The sequence below is a fragment of the Tamandua tetradactyla genome, chromosome 11 (genome assembly GCF_023851605.1).
Source record: "Tamandua tetradactyla isolate mTamTet1 chromosome 11, mTamTet1.pri, whole genome shotgun sequence".
NCBI lineage: Eukaryota > Metazoa > Chordata > Mammalia > Pilosa > Myrmecophagidae > Tamandua > Tamandua tetradactyla.
This window is the reverse complement of record NC_135337.1, coordinates 64,973,022-64,992,961: the sequence shown is the minus strand read 5'-3', so window position 1 is coordinate 64,992,961 and position 19,940 is coordinate 64,973,022. Positions and strand designations below refer to the sequence as shown.

The 19,940-nt window shown below is 38.8% G+C and overlaps 1 protein-coding gene across 4 annotated transcripts in view; it reads left to right on the top strand.

Moving 5' to 3' along the window:
* PRKN (parkin RBR E3 ubiquitin protein ligase) overlaps positions 1–19,940 on the top strand; it is a 1,515,422-nt gene that overhangs the window by 1,452,632 nt on the left and 42,850 nt on the right. For all 4 annotated transcript variants that reach the window (XM_077120792.1, XM_077120791.1, XM_077120789.1 and 1 more), the window contains one exon: positions 11,990–12,073. In XM_077120792.1, the coding sequence (XP_076976907.1) occupies positions 11,990–12,073 (84 nt within the window). The remainder of the gene's footprint in view (positions 1–11,989; positions 12,074–19,940) is intronic.

Below are 19,940 nucleotides of genomic sequence, written 5' to 3'. Positions count from 1 at the left end.
CTAGCTCAAAGTGAGAGGTGTAGAATCGCGTTCTAGGAGAATCTGAGGTTGGGCTGAGCATTTAAGGATGAGCAGGTGTTCTGCGTTTGAAGAAAGCAGGAAAGAGGAGAGGACAGCTCCAATCCAGGAAGGATTCGGCAGGTAGGTGAGCAGGGCTCAGATAGGAGACTGCAGGGGAGGTCCTTCCTTCTTTTTCTCTAACTCTTATCCACCCAAGTGACGTCTTTGACATTCTACTCTTTGATCCCAGTATTCTTTCTGTCTGATAATTCTACAATAGTGACACGAGCTTGGATTTGAGTCTGAGCTGGCTGCACCACATCCTAGTAGAAATAGGCAATGGGCAACCTGCCATTTAGAAAAGAGATCAGGCATTGGGGGGGCGGGGGGGTCACTTTGAAACGTGTTTAGTGGAGGGGTAATGGATTAGCCCTGATGTCAGAAATGCTTGCCGAAGAAGAAAATTAAAAGGGAGAAGAGCAAATACCATTTTCCACCTGCTATTTCTTACTGACCTCAGCCCACTAGGGTCTTTTCCCTATGAATTTCTGCAGACCTGCATCCTGAACTCCCCAACTTGGTGCACAACTGTGTATTGTATTATATTATCTGCAGCTGTTTTGTTTTTTCCATAAGCATCGCTCCCATTGAATTGTAAACTCCTTGCAGTGGTGTATGGCATTCAACAAAAACGTTGATCACCTGCTATGTTCCAGACAGATTTGGGGGAGACAAAGATGAATAAGATACAGTTCAGAAGAATTGTATTTTTACAATAATTTAGTTATAATAAGATCCATTTAGATGGGGAGACAGGTGAAAATAGTTTCATACAGAGGACATGCACTTTAATAGAAGAACGAATAAGAAAGAGATGGTGCTTGGGATAAAAATACTGTAACATTTGGGCCAAGGTTTGAGAGGAAAGGCACAGAAGCAAGCATACCCCCAAAGCAACTATGATTGTGCTTGACACACAATGAAGGTTTAATATATAATTTTGACCGATCTGTGACAAGCGGCAAACTCCAAAAGACAAGAGACTCTAAGATCTATTCGTGGGGGTGCCCCCAACAGGGTTCAGGTCCCAGCCCCATTTTTTCAAAGCTAAACCAGCCCTGATTGCCCTGAATTGGGCCCAGGTGTTCAGGAAAAGTGTTCCGTCTCCCCTGCTGTATTAGAGAGCATAAGGAGGCCCACAGGCACATGGGACAAATTGGGCTGAAATGGCCATATGGCATGGATTTCACATTTCTACCGGCATAATGTAATCATTTTTACAGAGTCTAGTGCCTTGCTACAGATTGTAAATGATAAGGTCACAAGGATTAGAGACCAGTTAAAAATTATAGAAGACATATGCTGCACATTTTACTAATGAATGGCCATTTTCAAACATGCTTGCTAATTAATGGCAATATTTGAATGTGTCCACTAATGAATGGCGGTATTTGAAAATAGCATTGAATTTGATACTCTGTGACCAGTGTTCGATTCCACGAAGGAGCCAAACTGCTCCTTAAAGTCTGGGAAATGCCAATTTTCAAGCAAACCTGGGCAGGCCTTGCAAGATGTTAAAGGGTATTTTCAGTTCAAAATGGAAATTCACTGAGCAAGAAGTTTGTTAACGCAGTTGTTAATGGTGTGAGCATTATAATCAAATACTTGCAAAATTCCGGCATGCCACCAAATCCCACTTTAGCCTGTGGAACCAAGGGATGTCACAAAACAAAGGAGAGAGTGAGGGGATTGGATGGTGGGTGGGGACCATCACCACAGGAATTGTTCTTTAAAATGTTCATCACAAAGACAGTAAGACAGGAAGTGGGGGATTAGGAAGAGGATCTCTGCCACATGTCACATTTGTCACAGCTTCCCCAGTCTCCCCTGGCTCCTGCTTTAAGTGATTCCTAGCAAGGGATACTGAGAGCCATTTCTGCTCAGAGTCAAAGGCCCAGGAAAGGACCATGGATGATGGAACCTGCAGCGCTTAGCTCATTTTCCCTCTCTATAACCTAGACCTCCAAATTGTTGACTGTCAGTATTTTAAGCCACTAAGCTAAAATTCACTTCTAGTCCTTTGCAGGTAAATGGGCCAAATACCATTGGGCCAGATGCCAGCAGGCTGCATGCACCCTTGCGCCTCAGCAGGGGGCTCGTGCATGTGGAGCTGGGAAAAGGCAAAATACACCTGGCCTAGGGGGTTATCTACACAGACAAGACCCAAAAGCAGTTCTCAGTCACTTCTTTGGCCAGAAATGTGTCTCTCTAGTAATACGAAGTGTATAAAGAAGGATCTTAGCGAAAGTGCTGTAACTTATTTGTTTCCTCTAATGTCATTTCCAAATGGAGATGACGGGAATCAGCTTCTCATACCCCTTGCTGCTAAGAAAGTTCCTGATATCCATTAAAATTAGAAAATCCACATACCCTTTGTCTGTGGCTGTCCCACTTCTAGAAATGTGTCCTTTACAGATTTCCTTTCACATGTGCAAAAGGACCAATGGAGAACGTCCTTCCCTGTGACTTTGTTTTTAATTACAAAATATTGGAAAGAATCTAAGTGATTATCAGTAGAGAGCTCATTAAATGAATTAAGGTACATCTATCAACTGGAATACTGTGCACCTGTTTAAGAATGTGGCAGCTCTGGCGGGCCGCGGTGGCTCAGCGGGCAAAGTGCTTGCCTGCCATGCCGGAGGACCTCGGTTCGATTCCCGGCCCCAGCCCATGTAAAAAACAAACAAACAAACAAAATACAATAAAACAAGAAAATGTTTAAAGATGTTTCCCTTTCTTCCTCCCTTCCTTCCTTCCATCCTTCCTTCCTTCTCTCTGTCTTTCCTTCCCTTCCTTCCTCTCTCTTTAAAAAAAAAAAAAAGAATGTGGCAGCTCAGTATGTACTGAAGGAGAGTAACCTGTGCGCTTCGTTAAATGAAAAAGTAAGGTACATTTTACATAGTATGATATATAATGCAATGTAATAGTATTTTATAAATTTCTATATATACACCTGAATACATAAAATATATCTGGAAGGATACACACAAACTGGTGACAGTGATTGCCCGTGGGAAGCTTTGTAGCTGACCGAGGGGGTAGGGAGACATTTTTTCACTGTATAGCTTTTATAACTTGAATTTGTGCCATGTACATATGTTATCCATTTAAAACAAAACAGGCAATTTTTTTAAAACCAAGATTTTTTAGTTTGCCAATGCTGCCAGAATGCAATGCACCAGAAATGGACTGGCCTTTATAAAGGAGATCTGTTTAGTTACAAATTTACAGTGGTTCAGAAGAAAGGCAGCTTGCTTTTATCTGGGTTTCTCTGTCACATGGGAAGTCTCGCAGTGACATCTACTGGCCTGCTTTCCTGGCTTCTGGGTTCAAATGGCGTTTCCTCTCTGCATCTCCAAATGTCTGGATTTTCCTCAGTGCTGAGTCACGTGGTGCTGGGCAGCTGAGCTCTGCTGAGCTCTTAAGCCATCAGCTAATTAAGTTAAACATCACCCATTGCGGAAGGCCCGCCCCTTAGCCGACTGCAGGTGTCATCGGCCTCAGATGATTCTGCATGCTGATGCTTTAAGCCCATGGCAACAGAACAACTGGGCACCATCCCATGGCCAAGTTGACACCTGAACCTAACTACTATACATCATAATGTGAATTATAGCTCATTAAAGCGGTTGAAGAAAAGGACATATAGATGGCCAATAATTAAACTTTTAAGTTAAAAAAAAAAAAACAGTACTCTTTTGAAGTGGGAAATAATTTTAAATACTGTCGGTCATAATGATGAGAGGATTAGTCCAATTTCTTGCAGAACCGCCAGCCGTGGTCTCCACCTGTATCCGAAGCATTTGTTAGACTGTATGGGCATTGATTGTCCCTTAACTGTGTGAACTTATCTTCTTGGATGGGTACCTGGTTCTGAGACAGATATTGATAAAGATATCTACCATGTGCTGCACACAGCAAGTGTATAAACTAAGACTGCACCAACTGAGAGATATGGAAAACGTACTTGATAAGGTGATGACGGCTAAGAGAATTATCATGGGTCTCATAAAACCTCCCTTCAATGACACTTAAACCAAGAAAGTATGGACCTTTTTGAGATAGCAAACCCCAAAGAAAAATGATTTGGGGTATGTGGGGTGAGAGACGTCACCATATTTTGTGGGCACGTAGGCAGCTTTGTTTAAGCATCCTTCATGATTAGTATAGAATTTGAAAAATACAAAGGTATTCAGGAGCTGAGATATATTCTGCTCCCTAAAATTATTTATTTTTAGCCGTTTGGCAATGGCACGTGAAAGATCATCTTCGTCTGCTTGCATTTAGAGCATAACACAGTTTAAGATTGCTTCCCACTGTGAGATTCTGTGACTTGAAGATGTTGTGTGCTTGAAAGCAAATAACCCCACTTTCTTCTTTACAAAATTGTGTTTTAGTGCATTATAATCTAACACCATTTCCCTTCTGTGGCACTGTCTTGTCAGAACGAGTTTTGCATATATCAGCGGCTGGTCACCCCACGGGGAGCCTTTCTCTGCGAATATACTATTTTTAACTCACTGAGGTTGAATCTTATATATCACTGCTGCCATCTTCTGGAGAGATAGATCTAAAGAAAAATAATTTATCTATTCCCAAAGAAGTGCAAGTGTGCGCTGCATCCTTTCAATGTTTCCCTTGAACATCAGTCCTTAAAATGTAAGGGGTCCTAGGCTGGCATTTGATTCTCTCTGGTTCTTTTAACACAGAACTTCAGAGCTGTGGAAGAAAAATAAATGACGCATAATAAAGCTGTCGTGACAGAAAACAGACACAAAGAAATTTTAGCTTTCATATAGAGATCATTTGACTTTAAGGATCAAAAGCTTATTTCAGGGGCCATTACTTGTAGGTACTGGCTGGGTCACAGCTTCATCGATCAGCAGCCACTCGAATGTCCCGATTGCAATGGAAGCTGTTCATTTGATTCCTTTTCATGCTTCCAAAGAGAAAATATACATGCATCTTCTTTCGAATGTGTCCTTTTGAATGTGTACTGATGGAAAATCAAACTCAAACTTCATTCCAATGACTGTTATACTGACATGATAATGAATGATAAACCTGAGCGGCAGTTCATATAGCTGTCTGGGGGTACTGGATTTCTGGATGGATTGACAGGGATGCCTGTTTGCATGTTTAAGAGCAAAGTGAGACCAACATCCCTTTCTGTACAGCAAGTCCCATGCTCAGGGTCGCCCACATGCTTTGCATTTCCTAGGAGGTGCTCGGTTTCACCCGAAGCTTTCACATAGCAAAAATTATTAACAGTACACTGGGAATTACTTCAATGATCAAGTTGCTATCACCTTCCTTTCATAAAAGATTTTATTGCTTATGAAGCATCATAGCCCTGTGAGGAAAGTATTTATTGTGTTCGCTATGTGCCAGAAACTTTGTTAAATATTCATGATCTCCTTTAGTCCACCTAGCAACATTATTATTCCTTCTTTATGTATGTAAAACTATGCATACTTTTCTGTTTATATAGTGTATTTTTCTTGCATATCTTCTCTTGAGATAGATCTGACAAATGCCTTGTATTTCCATAGGTTTTTTTTTTAAGAATTTTGGAAGCCTTTTAAAAATTATAAAAGTAATACATATAGAATCTCATCTATTCTTTGAGACAAAGGAAGAAAGGTTTATTTTGTCCAGAACCTAAATTTTCCTTAGCACATAATCTAATTCAACCTGTCTGGGTAGATCATTTATCAGTCCAAACACAGGGAGCCCAGAATAAGAATGAGCACCTGTAATGCTGTGTAGCTTAATGTTATGCCTGGTTATATCCCAGAGTATATTAAGCAGGTAATCAAAAAGTATTGGCAAAGTCCCTTGAGGGATGGGGGGAAAATATGAAACTATTAAACTTTAACACCTGATACTGTACCAAACATTAGGGACACTCAAATCAATAGGCCAAGCCCTTGATCTTGAGGCTTGCTCTTGTGAAGCTTTTGTATATAGTGGAGAAGCTTAGCCAACCTATAGGCTAAGAGTTAACATCCAGAGGACCTCTTTTGTTGCTCAGATGTGGCCTCTTCTCTCTGAGTCCAACTCTGCAAGTGAAATCACTGCTGTCCCCCCTACATGGGCTATGGCATCCAGGGGTGAAAGTCTTCCATATTATTGACAGCCCCTTCCAACATGAGAAAAGTTAGAATGAGCATAGCCCAAATACCCCTAAAGAGTGGGAGAAAGGTCAAAGCTGATGGTGGAGTTACACAGAGAAGGTAGGGCTTAACAAATGAGTATGATTGTTGAATCATTATATTGATATTTCTTCTAGTCTCCAGTTATCTTAGAGACACTAAAAGTGAAAACCCAAAATTGTGGAATTGTAACCCATACCAAACTCTGAAATCTGTTCTACAACTAATGTTTGAAATGTATTACTTTTTTGTATATATGTTATTTTTCACAAAAAAGAAAACTATAATTTCTTGTAGCCACCAATGTTTTGGAGCAACTAGAAGGAAAAATCTTACATAGTAGAATGGTAATGCATAACAAACTCTAAAATCTGTTCTGTATCTACTTGTTGAGGTTTGCTTTGAAAATCATTGCCTTTTCTTTCTATATATTATACTTAACAATAAAAAATGTTTTTGAATAAAAAGTAATGCATGTTTATTCTTTAAGGTCTCTAAAGTCTATCTCCTTATTACATTTGATCAGAGACCAACCTACAGGGGCTGTGTTATCTTAATTGCCAGGATAATCAGTTTCATGTGCCAAGAGAAGGGCCCCTGACTCCAGGTCTCCCTGATTTCAAAAGCTTGACTTTTACGTGCTAAACTATATTTGCTTTTTAAAAACATTCATACCCACTACATGATTTCATGTGTTATGATATGCTAGTCTTTTATACGTCACCCAGGTTCAAGATTTTACTCATCCTAAAAGTATAAATACACAATACATATTAATTGCAAGGCAAAAAATTTAATAATAATTTGACTGTTCAGTAGTAGATACAACTGTCTTATTGAACTTAGCCTTTGTTAAATAGTTCTTTTTTTAAAATTTTGTACCTTGTGGCACTTAGGATGAGCTACTTCTGATAGTTAAGTGAGATGCTGGCAACAAATTCTGAGGCAGCTAACGCAAAGAGAAAAATGTGTTGAATTACCTGTATTCATCATCAAATAAAAGGAAAAAATCCTGTTTTGAAGAGTGGTGGACTTCTTCCCTAAAATGGTTTGTAAGAGAAATTTGTCCTGTGAATATTCAGGATTAAAAAAAGAAAAAGAAAAAGAAAAAAAAACGGGAAGGGTTTCAAACTACGATTTTGTAACATGGAAAGTTCAAATTGTTGCTTTTCACATCAGTCCTTGTGCCAGGGAATAAACTGACCTAATGAAATTTTTTCTGTAGGAACCGTTTCACTCAAGGTTCCACCAGAGAAAGAGAACCAGAAAGAGATATATATTGAGAGATGTATTGCAAGAAATTGGTTTATGTGATGGTGGGGGTGGGCAAGGCAGGTCAGAAATCCATAGAGCAGAGCTCAGGAGGGGCAGGCTGGAACCCTGGGGCTCAATGAAGTTGCTTTTTCTTCAGGGAAGACTCAGCTGTGCCTTAAAACCTTTCAGCTGACTGAATCAGGCCCAGCCAGGTTATCTAGGAGAATCTTCCTTTCCTAAAGGAAACTGATTATAGATTTTTATTCTTCCCATCAACAGCTAGATCAGTGCTTGACTAACTGTGATGGCCTACAGCTTAACCAAGTTGACACATAAAACTGACTGCCACAGGAACTAAGGTAATGCAGTCCCTACATGTTGCTTTCTGATCAAATGTAACAAGGAAATAGAGTTTAGAGAACCTAAAGAATAAATGCGTATTACTTTTGTAATTTTTAAAAGGCTGCAAAAATACTACAGAAATGAATGGCATTTGTCAGGCCTATCTCAAGAGAAGATATGCAAGGAAAATATACTGTATACACATAAAGCAGTCTGCTGCATTGTTAGTATTTCCTCCTAAGGTCTGGAGCTCTCTTATGCATCCTGAGTGAGCCCCAGCAAATGTGAGACCACAGCTAATTAGTAGCAAATCCCTGGGTAAATTGCAGCCTTCCCCATTGCTGGTTAAAGAAAGCACAATACGTGCCAGGTATGAGACATGCAGCTCAGCAGAAATAAAGTGAAAATGTTACAGCCAGGTCTGGCCTCTCCCATCTCCCCTGTCTCTTTCTTTGGAAAAACTTGTGCCAGAGAGTGTTTGCAATCTGGCCCCAAATGTTATCCCAAGAAGGAGGTCTGTACCTGCCTAAGCCAGTTTGTCTGTTCACTACATCCTTAGCAATGCAACAAATCTTTCTTGGTGAGTCTAAGCCAAAAAACATCTATCATTTCCATTTATTAAATATTTAGGTCTAAATAACTGACCAAGAATCCGTTTTTTTAACAATTTAATAGTCATTTGAGAAAAAAAAATAGTACACATAAACCGAAAAAAAAACGTAGTTTTAGTTTATTCTTAAATAACCGCATTTCATTTCCAGATTGATTTTCATATGTACCTGTTTTTTATGCCAGCCCAGATTTGCAAAAGTTGAATGTCAATATATATTAACTTACTTTGGTTAGTAAATTACACAGTGCCCAACAAATGTTGAGTATCACTGTGCTTCCCTCAAAATTTAAAAATATCCCACTATTTTTTTATTTATTTGTTGTGGCAAATTCACAGGGTGCCTAGGTCCACAGTTTGGGAACTGAAGGCGTAAGAATCTGTACAAGTGCCTGATTGAGAGTTTTGAGTTCTGGATAACGTAATTTAAGACCTAAAAATTTCAGAGATCAAACAGACCTTTGAGATAGCTCCCCATTTTTGTATGAGACAGGTTTATATTGTTTTACTAGGAAGAACCCACTCTATTGCATATCTAAATTTAAATTCTACTCTCTGAATAGAAGCAAAATAATGAGTGTATTGATGTTAAATCAACAGCCTATGCCTTTGGCTTTTGCCATACTGGAATGATGAGGCTTTAATTTCTGTATGGTCTTTCTTTTCTGTTATGTATTCGTGTCAGGGAAGGCCTATTTATTCTGACAAACTGATCAACCTTCAGGGTATTCCCTACCATGAAACTGATTTTATATGTCATCCAGTAGCTAATAAAATGTGAAGAGTTTTCTTTGTCATGCCGTGAGATCAGACTTGCTTTTGTAGAAAGCTGAGGGATAAAATCACGAATCTAGTTCTTCTCCATGATTGAACCATACAGTCCACATCTTTTTAACAGAGCACACAAGAGCTGAGTGCTATGTCTGAGGCAAACCCTAAGATTGGCAGAGACGTTTAAAAAAAATAATAACTTAGGCGGAAACTCTAAAACCCAATCACTCACTCTTCATTGTGTCAGTTTTCAGTTTACGGAAAACAAAACTGTCAGAAACTAAAACCTGGTGGTGGTGTGATTTGTGTGAGAGTAGGTTGACACACATTCCTCCCCCACCAACCTGAAACCTTGAAATAAAGTTTTATATCCTGCAAAATTGAGGTTCAATCCTTTTGCTGTGAAAAGAGAGAAGACTGCAATGTTCTGAAAAGTGATGGCTAGGAAATAGATTGTGGCATGTCTTTAAAGCAGAGGTCATTTCCTTATAAAATGCTTTCCTTTTTTATTTATGCTTCAATGTTAAAATCATTTTCAAATAAATTTTAAAAACAAGAAATTGGACGTAGGGAAGAAGGGAAATTTGTTCATATGGTGAAAACAACATAAAGGGGAATATGTGTTCTATTGACTGCTCTTTTTTGAGGAAAGAAGGAATGGAGCTGGAAAAGAAGTTAGTATTGGGGGATAAAGGTAGTTATCTTAACCTCTTTGTGTTCTGTTTTGTTTCTCAGTTCAAAGTAGTCTTAAGTAAAACTAGACCAGATTTTTTACTTGGGCTATAGATTGTCAATTTGAGAAGTTTCAAAAAGTTTCACCTCAAATCCTTTGAGTCTTCTAGACATTCTTTGCTATTGCTTTATCAGTCATCTATTGCTACATAAAAAGCACCCCAAAACTTAACCATTTTGTTTTGGTTTTGCTCATGAACTTGCAATTTCAGCTGATTACTATGGGGACAGCTTGTGGGGTCAGCTGTTTTTTCTTTTTAATGCAACTTTATTGATATATATGTGTTCATTCACATACCATATAATCATCCAAACCATACAGTCATTCACGCTATCATCACATAGCTGTGCATTCATCATAATCGATTTTTGAACATTTTTACTTCTCTAAAAAAAGTTTTAAAAAGAATAAAAATAAAAGTAAAAAAGAAAACCCAGAACATCCCAGACCTCCCACCTCATCCCATTATGTATTTATTTTTTGTCTTTTCTTTTCTTACTCATCTGTCCCTACACTGGATGAAAGGAATGTCAGTCACAAGATTTTCACAATCACATGGTTATATTTTAAAAGCTATATAGTTATACAATCATCTTCAAGAACCAAGGCTATTGGATGACAGTTCAACAGTTTCAGGTATTTCCCTCTAACTACTCCAATACACCAAAAACTGAAAAGGGATATCTATGCACTCCATTAGAATAACCTCCAGAAAGACATCTCAACTCTATTTGAAATCTCTCAGCCACAGAAACTTCTTTTTTTTTTTTTCATTTCTCTTCCTACTTTTGGTCAAGAAGGCTTTTACAACTGTGTGATGCCAGGGCCAGGCTCATCCTCAAGAGTCATGCCCCATGTTGCCAGGGAGATTTATACTCCTGGGTGTCATGTCCCGCCTAGTGGGGAGGGCAGTGAGTTCACTTGCTGAGTTGGCTTAGAGAGAGAGGCCACATCTGAACAACGAAAGAAGTTCTCTGGGGGGTGACTCTTAGACATAATCATAAGTAGGCTTAGCTTCTCCTTTGCAGGAATAAGTTTCATAAAGGCAAACCCCAAGATCACGGGCCTGTCCTATCAATCTGGCAGTCCCCAGTGCTTGTGAGAGTATCAGGTTTTCCCCAAGTGGGGAAGTTTAATATTTGCACCTTTTTCCTCAGTCCCTTAAGGGGACTTTGCAAATACTTTTTTATATTCTGCCCAGCTTACTCTGGGGTATTTTGGGGCATCATACTAACCTGTACCAACCAACAAGATCTCACACCCTATTCAAGGTTCCATGTCATTATGGTGTTCAAACAAATAGTAAGCTGCCTTTAGCATGCCTCAATCACATGGCTGGCAAGTTGGTGCTAGCTGTCTGCTAAAAGCTTGGCCAGGGCTGTTGGCTGGAGCCTCAATTCCTCAGGCCTCTCCATGAGCTGCTGGGCTCCTTCACAGCCTGGTGGCTGGGCTTCAAAAAGCATTCCAAGAGACAGGAAGTGAAGTTATCATCTCCTTCTCACAACGGTCATGGGATAGTTATCAGGATTATTCTGGTTTTCTTCAGAGAAAGAAACTGAGGCACAGACACCAACTTGGCTTTCCCAAGGCCTCACAATTGGTGATAGTGAGAAAATGAGGGGACTCCACTTAAGCCCATCCCATCTTTCTGTAACAGGCATTTAATGTGAAAATAAGTCCGTTAACATGGACAGAGAAATCCTCTCTGTCTTTAAACAAATATTAAACATGAAATTGTTTTCCTCATCGTCTAACACCAATAACACCTTGCTGCAGTATTAATTTCCATAGTTGTCTCTTCCACAAGACTGGAAACATCTTGAAGAGAGAATATGCAACTTACTCATTGTTGAAACCCTGCTGCACACTGCTGAGAATGTTCTTTAGTAAAGTGTGTACAGTCCCATTAAAATATAACTCTGTTCCTCTTTGAAAAAAAAGGTATTTGGTGTAGGCACAGTCACAAAGGTCAGGGGAATGAATATAGTGAGGTTGCAAAAGAAAGGTGTTGTGGACAAATGCCTCCAGCAAGCTCCTCCTTAACATATGTATGTTCTTTTGCAGTTTGTCTTTTGCCGGGATTGTAAAGAAGCATACCATGAAGGTGAATGCAGGGCCCTGTTTGAAGCCTCAGGAACAACTACTCAGGTACAGCACTCTTTCCTCAAAGCAGAGATCAGAACATGGGTGGGGGAGAAGAGCTGTTTCCTGGAGGTCATAGAGAGTTCCACTCTGAAAAACACAAAACCACAGACATGTGATTGAGGCTCCAGTTTCTTCCACCATCAAGTCCTTCTCCCAGAACCACGCCCCACCTCAGGGAGAACCAGGGGTTGAGCCTTCCCAGCAGCTGTTGGCAATTTGTTGGTATTCCCAGGGTAGTTTTCTCCCAAAGGCATAAAGAATTGGAATATAGAATATTAGTGTAAATCAGAGGAGTCTGTAGAGGGGAGATACAAAAATTTAACAAACTAAATCAGAGAAATCAATACCAACCCTAGTTTTACTAAAAACGAAAACAGTAATTCCATTTACAATAGCAACTAAAGAATCAAATATCTAGGAATAAATTTAACTATAGAACTATTAAACCTTACCATCAGGGAATCCCCTGATACTGTGTCAAACTTTAGGGACACCCAAATCAATAGGCTATGCCCTTGATCATGAGGCTTACTCTTGTGAAGCTTATGTAGGTAGCATAGAAGCTTCGTTACCTATAGGCATACCTAACAGTTACTTCTGGAGAACCTCTGTTGTTGCTCAGATGTGGCTTCAGTCTCTCTAAGCCTGACTCTACAAGTGAAATCATTGCCCTCCCCCCTACTCAGGAGGGAAAATCTCCCTGGAGACTTGGAAGAGGATGCCCAGGGATGAATTCAGACCTTGCACCATGGGATCAACAATCCCATCCTGACCAAATGGTGAAAAAGACATGTAATTAATAAAGTATCACTGGCAGAGAGAGTTCAAATAGAGTGGAGAGGCTACTCTGGAGGTTGCGCTTACACGAGCATCAGGTAGACCTTGCTACATATCATAACCTGCCAACCCCCAACCAGGACCATTCCAGCCAATCCTAAAGATCACTAGGGCAATTTATAAGATTCCACAAGGGTTCCAGGCACTAGAGTAACTTGTCAGAAACCTACAGCCTCCAGATGGATCCCTGGTCCAGATAAGTCCTAAAACCTAGCCCAGCCTCTCCAGAACATCAGATAATACCATCTCCCTACCCCATATTAGTGACAGACCCTGCCAATATCAAAAATTTATAATTGCCATAGCCCAAACAGCCCGAGTGAGAGGTATGGAAAGATCAAAAGTAATGGTGAAATTATACATAGAAGATAGGACTTAACAAATGAATATGAATGCTGAATCATTAAATTGCTATCTCTTTTAGTCTCCACTATTTTAGAGTAGCTAGAAGTAAAAGCCTAAAATTGTGAAATGGTAACCCATGTCAAACCCTGCAATCTGTTCTACAACTAATTGTGATGCTGTGCTTGGAAATTTATAGCTTTTTTGTATATACATTATTGTTCACAAAAAAAGAAGGAAAAAAAGGCTATCGTGATGATAAAAAAGTATTTAAGCCCTCTAGCCTTCTATATTCTGGAGCAACTAGAAGGAAAAATATGAAAGGATCATATGGTATCCCATGACAAACTCTGGGATCTATCATGTAACCACTTTTTGAAGAGTGCTTTGAAAAGTATTGCTTTTTTATTTCTTTGCTTTGTATATATGTTATACTATACACTAAAAAAGTTTTATAAAAAATCCCAACAGCTTTCCTTATAGAATTGGCTATAGTCAAATTTATATGGAAGAGTAAGAAGCCCTGAGCAGACCAAGCCATCTTGAAGAGAAGAAAGAATTTGGAGGACTCACACTTCCTTTTTTAAAACTCATTACAAGGCTACAGTAATCAAATTACCATGGTACTGGCACACAGATAGACATATAGACTGTTTTAGTCTGCTAAAGCTGCCAGAATGAAATATGCCAGTAACAGAAAAGCTTTTAAAAAGGGAATTTATTAAATTGCAAGTTTACAGTTCTAAGGCTGAGAAAATGTCCAAATGAAGGCAACAACAAGAGGTTACCTTCACTCAAGCAAGGCTGATATCATCTGATACACCTCTGTCAGCTGGGAAGGCACATGGTGACATCTTCTAGCTTTTTCTCCTCATTTTGTAAGGCTTCAGTGAGAGTGTTTTCCTTTTGCATCCCCAAAGATCTCTGACTGTGTGGGCTCTGTTGCACTGTTGGCTCTGAAGCTTTTTCCAAAAATGGTTCCCTTTTAAAGGGCTCCAGTAAGCAATCCTACCTTGAATGAGTGGAGACATGTTTCCATGGAAACCATCTAATTGAAAGTTACCATCCACAATTGGGTGGGTCACATTTCCATGGAAAACAATCAAAAGAATACCACCCAGCAATATTAAATAAGGATTAAAGAATATGGCTTGTCTGGGGTACAAACAGTTTCAAACTAAGACATAGACCAGTGAAATTGAATTGAGGGCTCTGAAATAAACCCTCACATCTATTGTCAGTTGATTTTTGACAAGGCAACCAAATCTACTCAATGGGAAAAGAAGTCTCTTTAACAAACGGTACTGAGAAAACTGGATATCAATATTCAAAAGAATGGCAGAGGACTCTTACCTCATACCTTATACAAAAAAAAATAATTCAAAGTGGATTAAAAACCTAAATATAAAAGCCAAAATTTTAAAACTCTTAGAAGAAAATGTAAGACAGGATCTTCAGGACCTTGTATTAAATAATGCTTTCTGAGACTTTACACCAAAATCACAAGGAACAAAGTAAAAAAAATAGATGTGGGACTTTATCAAAAGTAAAAACTTTGGTGCATCAAAAGACTTCCTCATGAAAGTAAAAAGACAACCTAGAGGATGGGAGAAAAATTTTGGAAACCATATATCCAATAAGAGCTTAATATCCAGAATATGTAAAGAAAATCTACAACTCAACAACAAAAAGACATACAACCCATTATAACAGTGAGCAAAAGACTTGAAAAGATACCTCTCCCAAGAAGATATACAGATGGCCAAAAAACATATGATAGGATGCTCAACATCATTGCCCATTAGAGGAATGCAAATCAAAACCAAAATAAGATACCATCTCATAGCACTAGAATGACTACTGTTCAAAAGATGGAAAATAGTGCTGGAGAGGATGTGGAGAAATAGGAACACCCATTTATTATTGGTGGCAATGTAAAAAGATGCAGCCACTGTGGAAAACAATACCTCAGAAAGTTCAGTAGAATTACCATATGACTGGAAATCCCACTTCTAGGTGTATACCCAAAAAGAACTGAAAGATGGAACTTGAACATACCAATGTTCACAGCAGCATTATTCATAAATTCCAAAAGATGAAAGCAACCCAAGTTTCCTCAGCAGACAAATGGATAAAAAAATGTGATCTATGTACACAATGGAATATTATTCAGCTGTAAAAAGGGCTGAAATTCTAATACATACAGCCATGTGGATGAACCTTGAATACATCACGTTGAGTGAAATACACTGGACACAAAAGGACAAGTATTGTTTGTGTGACCTCACTGATATGAATAAGCAAACGCATAGAGTCACAAACTAGAATATATATTATCAGGGGGCAGGGCAGGGGGTAAGAAGGGGGAGTTAGTACCTAATTGGTACAAAATTCCTGTTCGGGATGTTGGAAAAGTTTTATTAATGGATTGTGGTGATGGTAGCACAACACTGTGAACCTAATTAACAGCACTGATTATATATTTGAATGTGGATAAAAAGGTGATATTATAGGTTCTGTACATATTCCTAGAATACATTTTTAAAAAAACCTTAGAACTATACAACACAAAGAGTGACTCTTAATGTAAACAATGGGCTATGATTAATAGTATTTTTATAATAATATTCTTCCATCAGTTGTAACAGAGGTATAACACCAATGCAAAATGTTATAATAGGGAAAACTGGGGAGGGGGGAGGGATAAATGGAACTATATTTTCTGAATGAATTTTATTTAAACATACACCCTCTAAGATAAATAAATAAAATAAAAACAGTGCCATTGTTTAGAATATTTGGCAAAAAATATCACCATAAATTGCATGCATAGAAGTATTATATCCTGCAAAGATATCAGTCTTTTTTAGCAGTATCATGAACTGTGCTAAGTTGTGTCTCTATGTCGATTAGGTAAACAACATGTTGACTGAGTCTTACTCTCAGAGTGTGTTATAAGTCTTAGGGAAATGCAAATGCATTTTCTTTTATGTAGTAATTATGACCAGCCAAACCTTAGGGGAAAGGAGTAAAAACTTTCACCACCGTTGATGAATTTGCTCATTCGTTTTCTCCTGACATCAATGTTAAGGAGGGTTTAAACACCAAATCTACCCAGGTAAATCTTTTAGGCGTTTGTTGTCGGGGACCTCATAAATAAGTGTAGAAACTCCAGACCATTTTAATTTGACAGTTAAACATGTTAAAGGTCTGAATGCTCTGAAATCAAAGTACAAAGTGTATCTCCAATGTCTACCCAATATTAGCATGACCAAATAAACATAACTAGTGAATTCAGGCCTTCTCATCAGCTCTTAAAATGGTGGCCGTGCGTATGCTAGGAGAGCTAGGATTGAACTGCTATTTCCAAAGCAGAGAAAGTGAATGTTCTTCTATTAAGTTTATTTTAGCTCAGGAGCAATCTTCAGGCACTGATTTCAGAAATACTAATGGTCAGGAGAACCCCTGCCCCAGCGTCACTGCAAGCCAGAAGCAGGGAGCCTGAGGCTCTGGGAAATGGGGTTAGTCCAGCAATTTACCTCCTCATGCTCTATTGATTATTTGCCATAGGCGAAGGCTTCCAAGTAGTGATACGCTCTAACATCTGGTTACTTCAGAGCCCTAAGGGGTCCAGTGAAAGAGGAGGTTGCTTGGCCTCTCCCCCACCCCCCACCCCTGTACTTACAGTCATGTTCCATTCAAGAGGAACTATTCATTTTTGGCATTAGATTGAGGCATCCCAAATTTTTTTTTTAAATGTCATTAAAACCTTAATGTTCAACTCAGAAAAATAGGAAAAAGAAATTAGTGATGACCTTAACCATGGAATGCCAAAACAGTTATCCGAAGGAGTTGTGTGTAAGCAACATCAGGTGGCAGACAATAGCTGAAACCTTGTCTGGGCCAGGTACCCTGCTGGACTCTCTGTGAAAATGCAGATAAGCCTATTTCCCTTCAGAGACTCATCTGGGAGCTGTAGAGGAGACTTACAGGAAAGTAACTAAAAGCAGTAATATGCCCAACATTTCTTCTATAAAGTGGAAAAGCATCCCTGGAAAAGGATTTTGAGTTTTTTCTTAAAGATGGGTCAGAGTTTGCCAAGTGGACTACAGGGTAGAGGAGATAAAGAACATTCCAGTAAGAGTGAACGCATAGGCAAAGGTATCAAGGCAAGGATTTTTTCAACTGGACTGTGTTCTGTCCATCTCTAAATCCCCAGGCCCAAACATTATTTGATATCTAGATATTTAACAGCTTGTTATGCCATCTATAAAGAAAGAGACATTATATCATCCATTCAACAAATATGTTTAAATATCTAAACTAAATTGGGCACTGTTCTAGACTGTGGAGATAAAGAGCAAGACAAAACCTTGCTTTCGTAGAGTTTACATTTCTTTGCTAGAGGCCACAAGGGTTATACTACGTGATAGGAATTCAGTTCCCTTGGGAAGGCTTTTACCTTTAGCCATCTGTAACTACTTTCTACTGGCCTAATGGGGCCAGAGGAAGAAACAGTGAAACATGCATCCAGTGAGCTGGAGCTATGGAAGGGGGGCTCCAGGACAGGAGTTCTGAGCATAGAGGGGTCCAGCCATTGCCAGAAATGGGCCCAAAGCACGGAGGGACATCTCGACTTCTCTCTCCCACCTTCTGATATCTTGCCAATGCCTCCCATTGGCTAAACCCAACCAAAAGCCAGTCTCAAGGGAGAATAGAGACACAGTGCATGAAGTCAGCCTCCTGGGTGCAGAGCCAAGAAGGGAGAAGAATCCAGGAGGCCCAGCACATCTTGCACAGGGCAATTTACCAGGTTTCCAAAGTTCCCATATTTCAACCATAGTTACTCTAGTCCATAGAAAGGGCTAAGCCAAACAAACTATTTCATCAAACTAAAAGACCTAATTGCATTTGGTAATAGTAGCCAAGGATTTTTATTTTAATAGAACCAACTTATTTTCTGTTTCTGACATTTCTCTCAAATGGTAGTGATTTCCAGTGCATGACTGTGGAAGTTTCATTGACTGAAATCTTTGAAAGGAAGATACTCTGTACATCTAACAATAAAAACCTCATTGCAGCCCCCCTTGGAACAGAAGGCTTTAGATACATCCTCATGTCTGAATTTTTCTAATACTAACAAAATACTCTCATTAGCCCACGTCAGATTTTCCTTTCAATTTAATTCATTTGGAAGGTTTTTTTTTTCTTTTAGCCATTTGTGACTATTCACTATTCTCCCTTTCTAAAGCTGAACAGTTTCTGTTCTTTGATATTAGATTCTCTAGCCAGGCAGCCCATTCCTCATGGAGCCCAATCAGCTTTTCCCGTCAGTCAAGATGTTTGACCAAAAACTTAATGCATTTTCTGATTACTGCAATATTTGAAAAAAAAAAAAAAAAGCAAACTCAAAAATTGGGTTTAAATTGGTCTTAAAATATTGAACACGTATTACATTGAAACTGCAGGGAGTTTGGGAAATCAGTGACAGAAAATCAATGCGTCACAAGCTAATAAGTGTCCAATTCCATTAGCTTTCCCTTGTTTCTGCCTGCATGTCCTCATTCCCATGTTCTGTTTCCTTTTGTGTATTTCCTCTGGAGGCTTTCTAATAAATAAACACTTGCTCTTGCAAACCACAAAAATTGATTAATTCTCCTAGTGGTTCTAAGTAATTGATACAACTCTCCCTATTTAACAGAAGAACAAACTGAGACTGCCAGAGTTTTAATAATCCTGTCTAAAACCACAAAGGAAATCATTTCAGTGGCCCTACCTTATCAGAGCAACACTCTGTGAACATTTGATTTCTCTTGCTGATTAAAAATCTACAGAGTCTGGGCGGAATTTTCCCATATCTGCCTGCCAAGCTCCTACTCAACCTTCAAGGACCAGATCATTTGTCACCTCCTCTGTGAAGCCATCTCCCCATGCCAGCATTGGAACTTGTCACTACCTCATCTAAGCTTTCAGAAAACTATACATACTTCTGTTGTATATTCATGGCCCTGAAATATCATTTTCCTGCCCTTTCACTAAAATTCTGAGCTTTGTTAGTGTGAGGTCTTTATACCTCCAGTACCTAGCACGAAGTAGATGCTCATTAAATTTTTTTTAATAAAGCAATCACATTTAATAAGAACACTATGTATTATTTTGTAGTTTACTTTTTCCCAATAATACCGGAAGCATTTTTCAAAGTCATTAAGATCACCAACAATAATACTTTATAACAACTTCTGATGACATTTGGAAATGCTTGTGATGTTATGGCACGATTTAAACCCCATTCCTTAATATACATTTAGATTGTTTCAATTTTTAAAAAATAACACATGTACAAAAAAGCAATAAATTTCAAACCACATCACAACAATTAGTTGTAGAACAGATTTCAGAGTTTGGTATGGGTTACAATTCCACAATTTCAGGCTTTTACTTTAGCTGCTCTAAGATACTGGAGACTAAAAGAAAAATCAATATAATGATTCAGCACTCATTGTTAAAGCCTTTTCTGAAATAATAAAAATTAAAATGTTCTCAATTTGATCATAGTGATGTATATAAAACTATGTGATGATACTGTGAGCCAGTGATTGTATTCTTCAGATGGTTTCTATAGTGTGTGAAAAGATCTCAATAAAATTGTTTTTTTTAAAAAAAAAGAATGGGTGGTAGGTGGTAGATATGA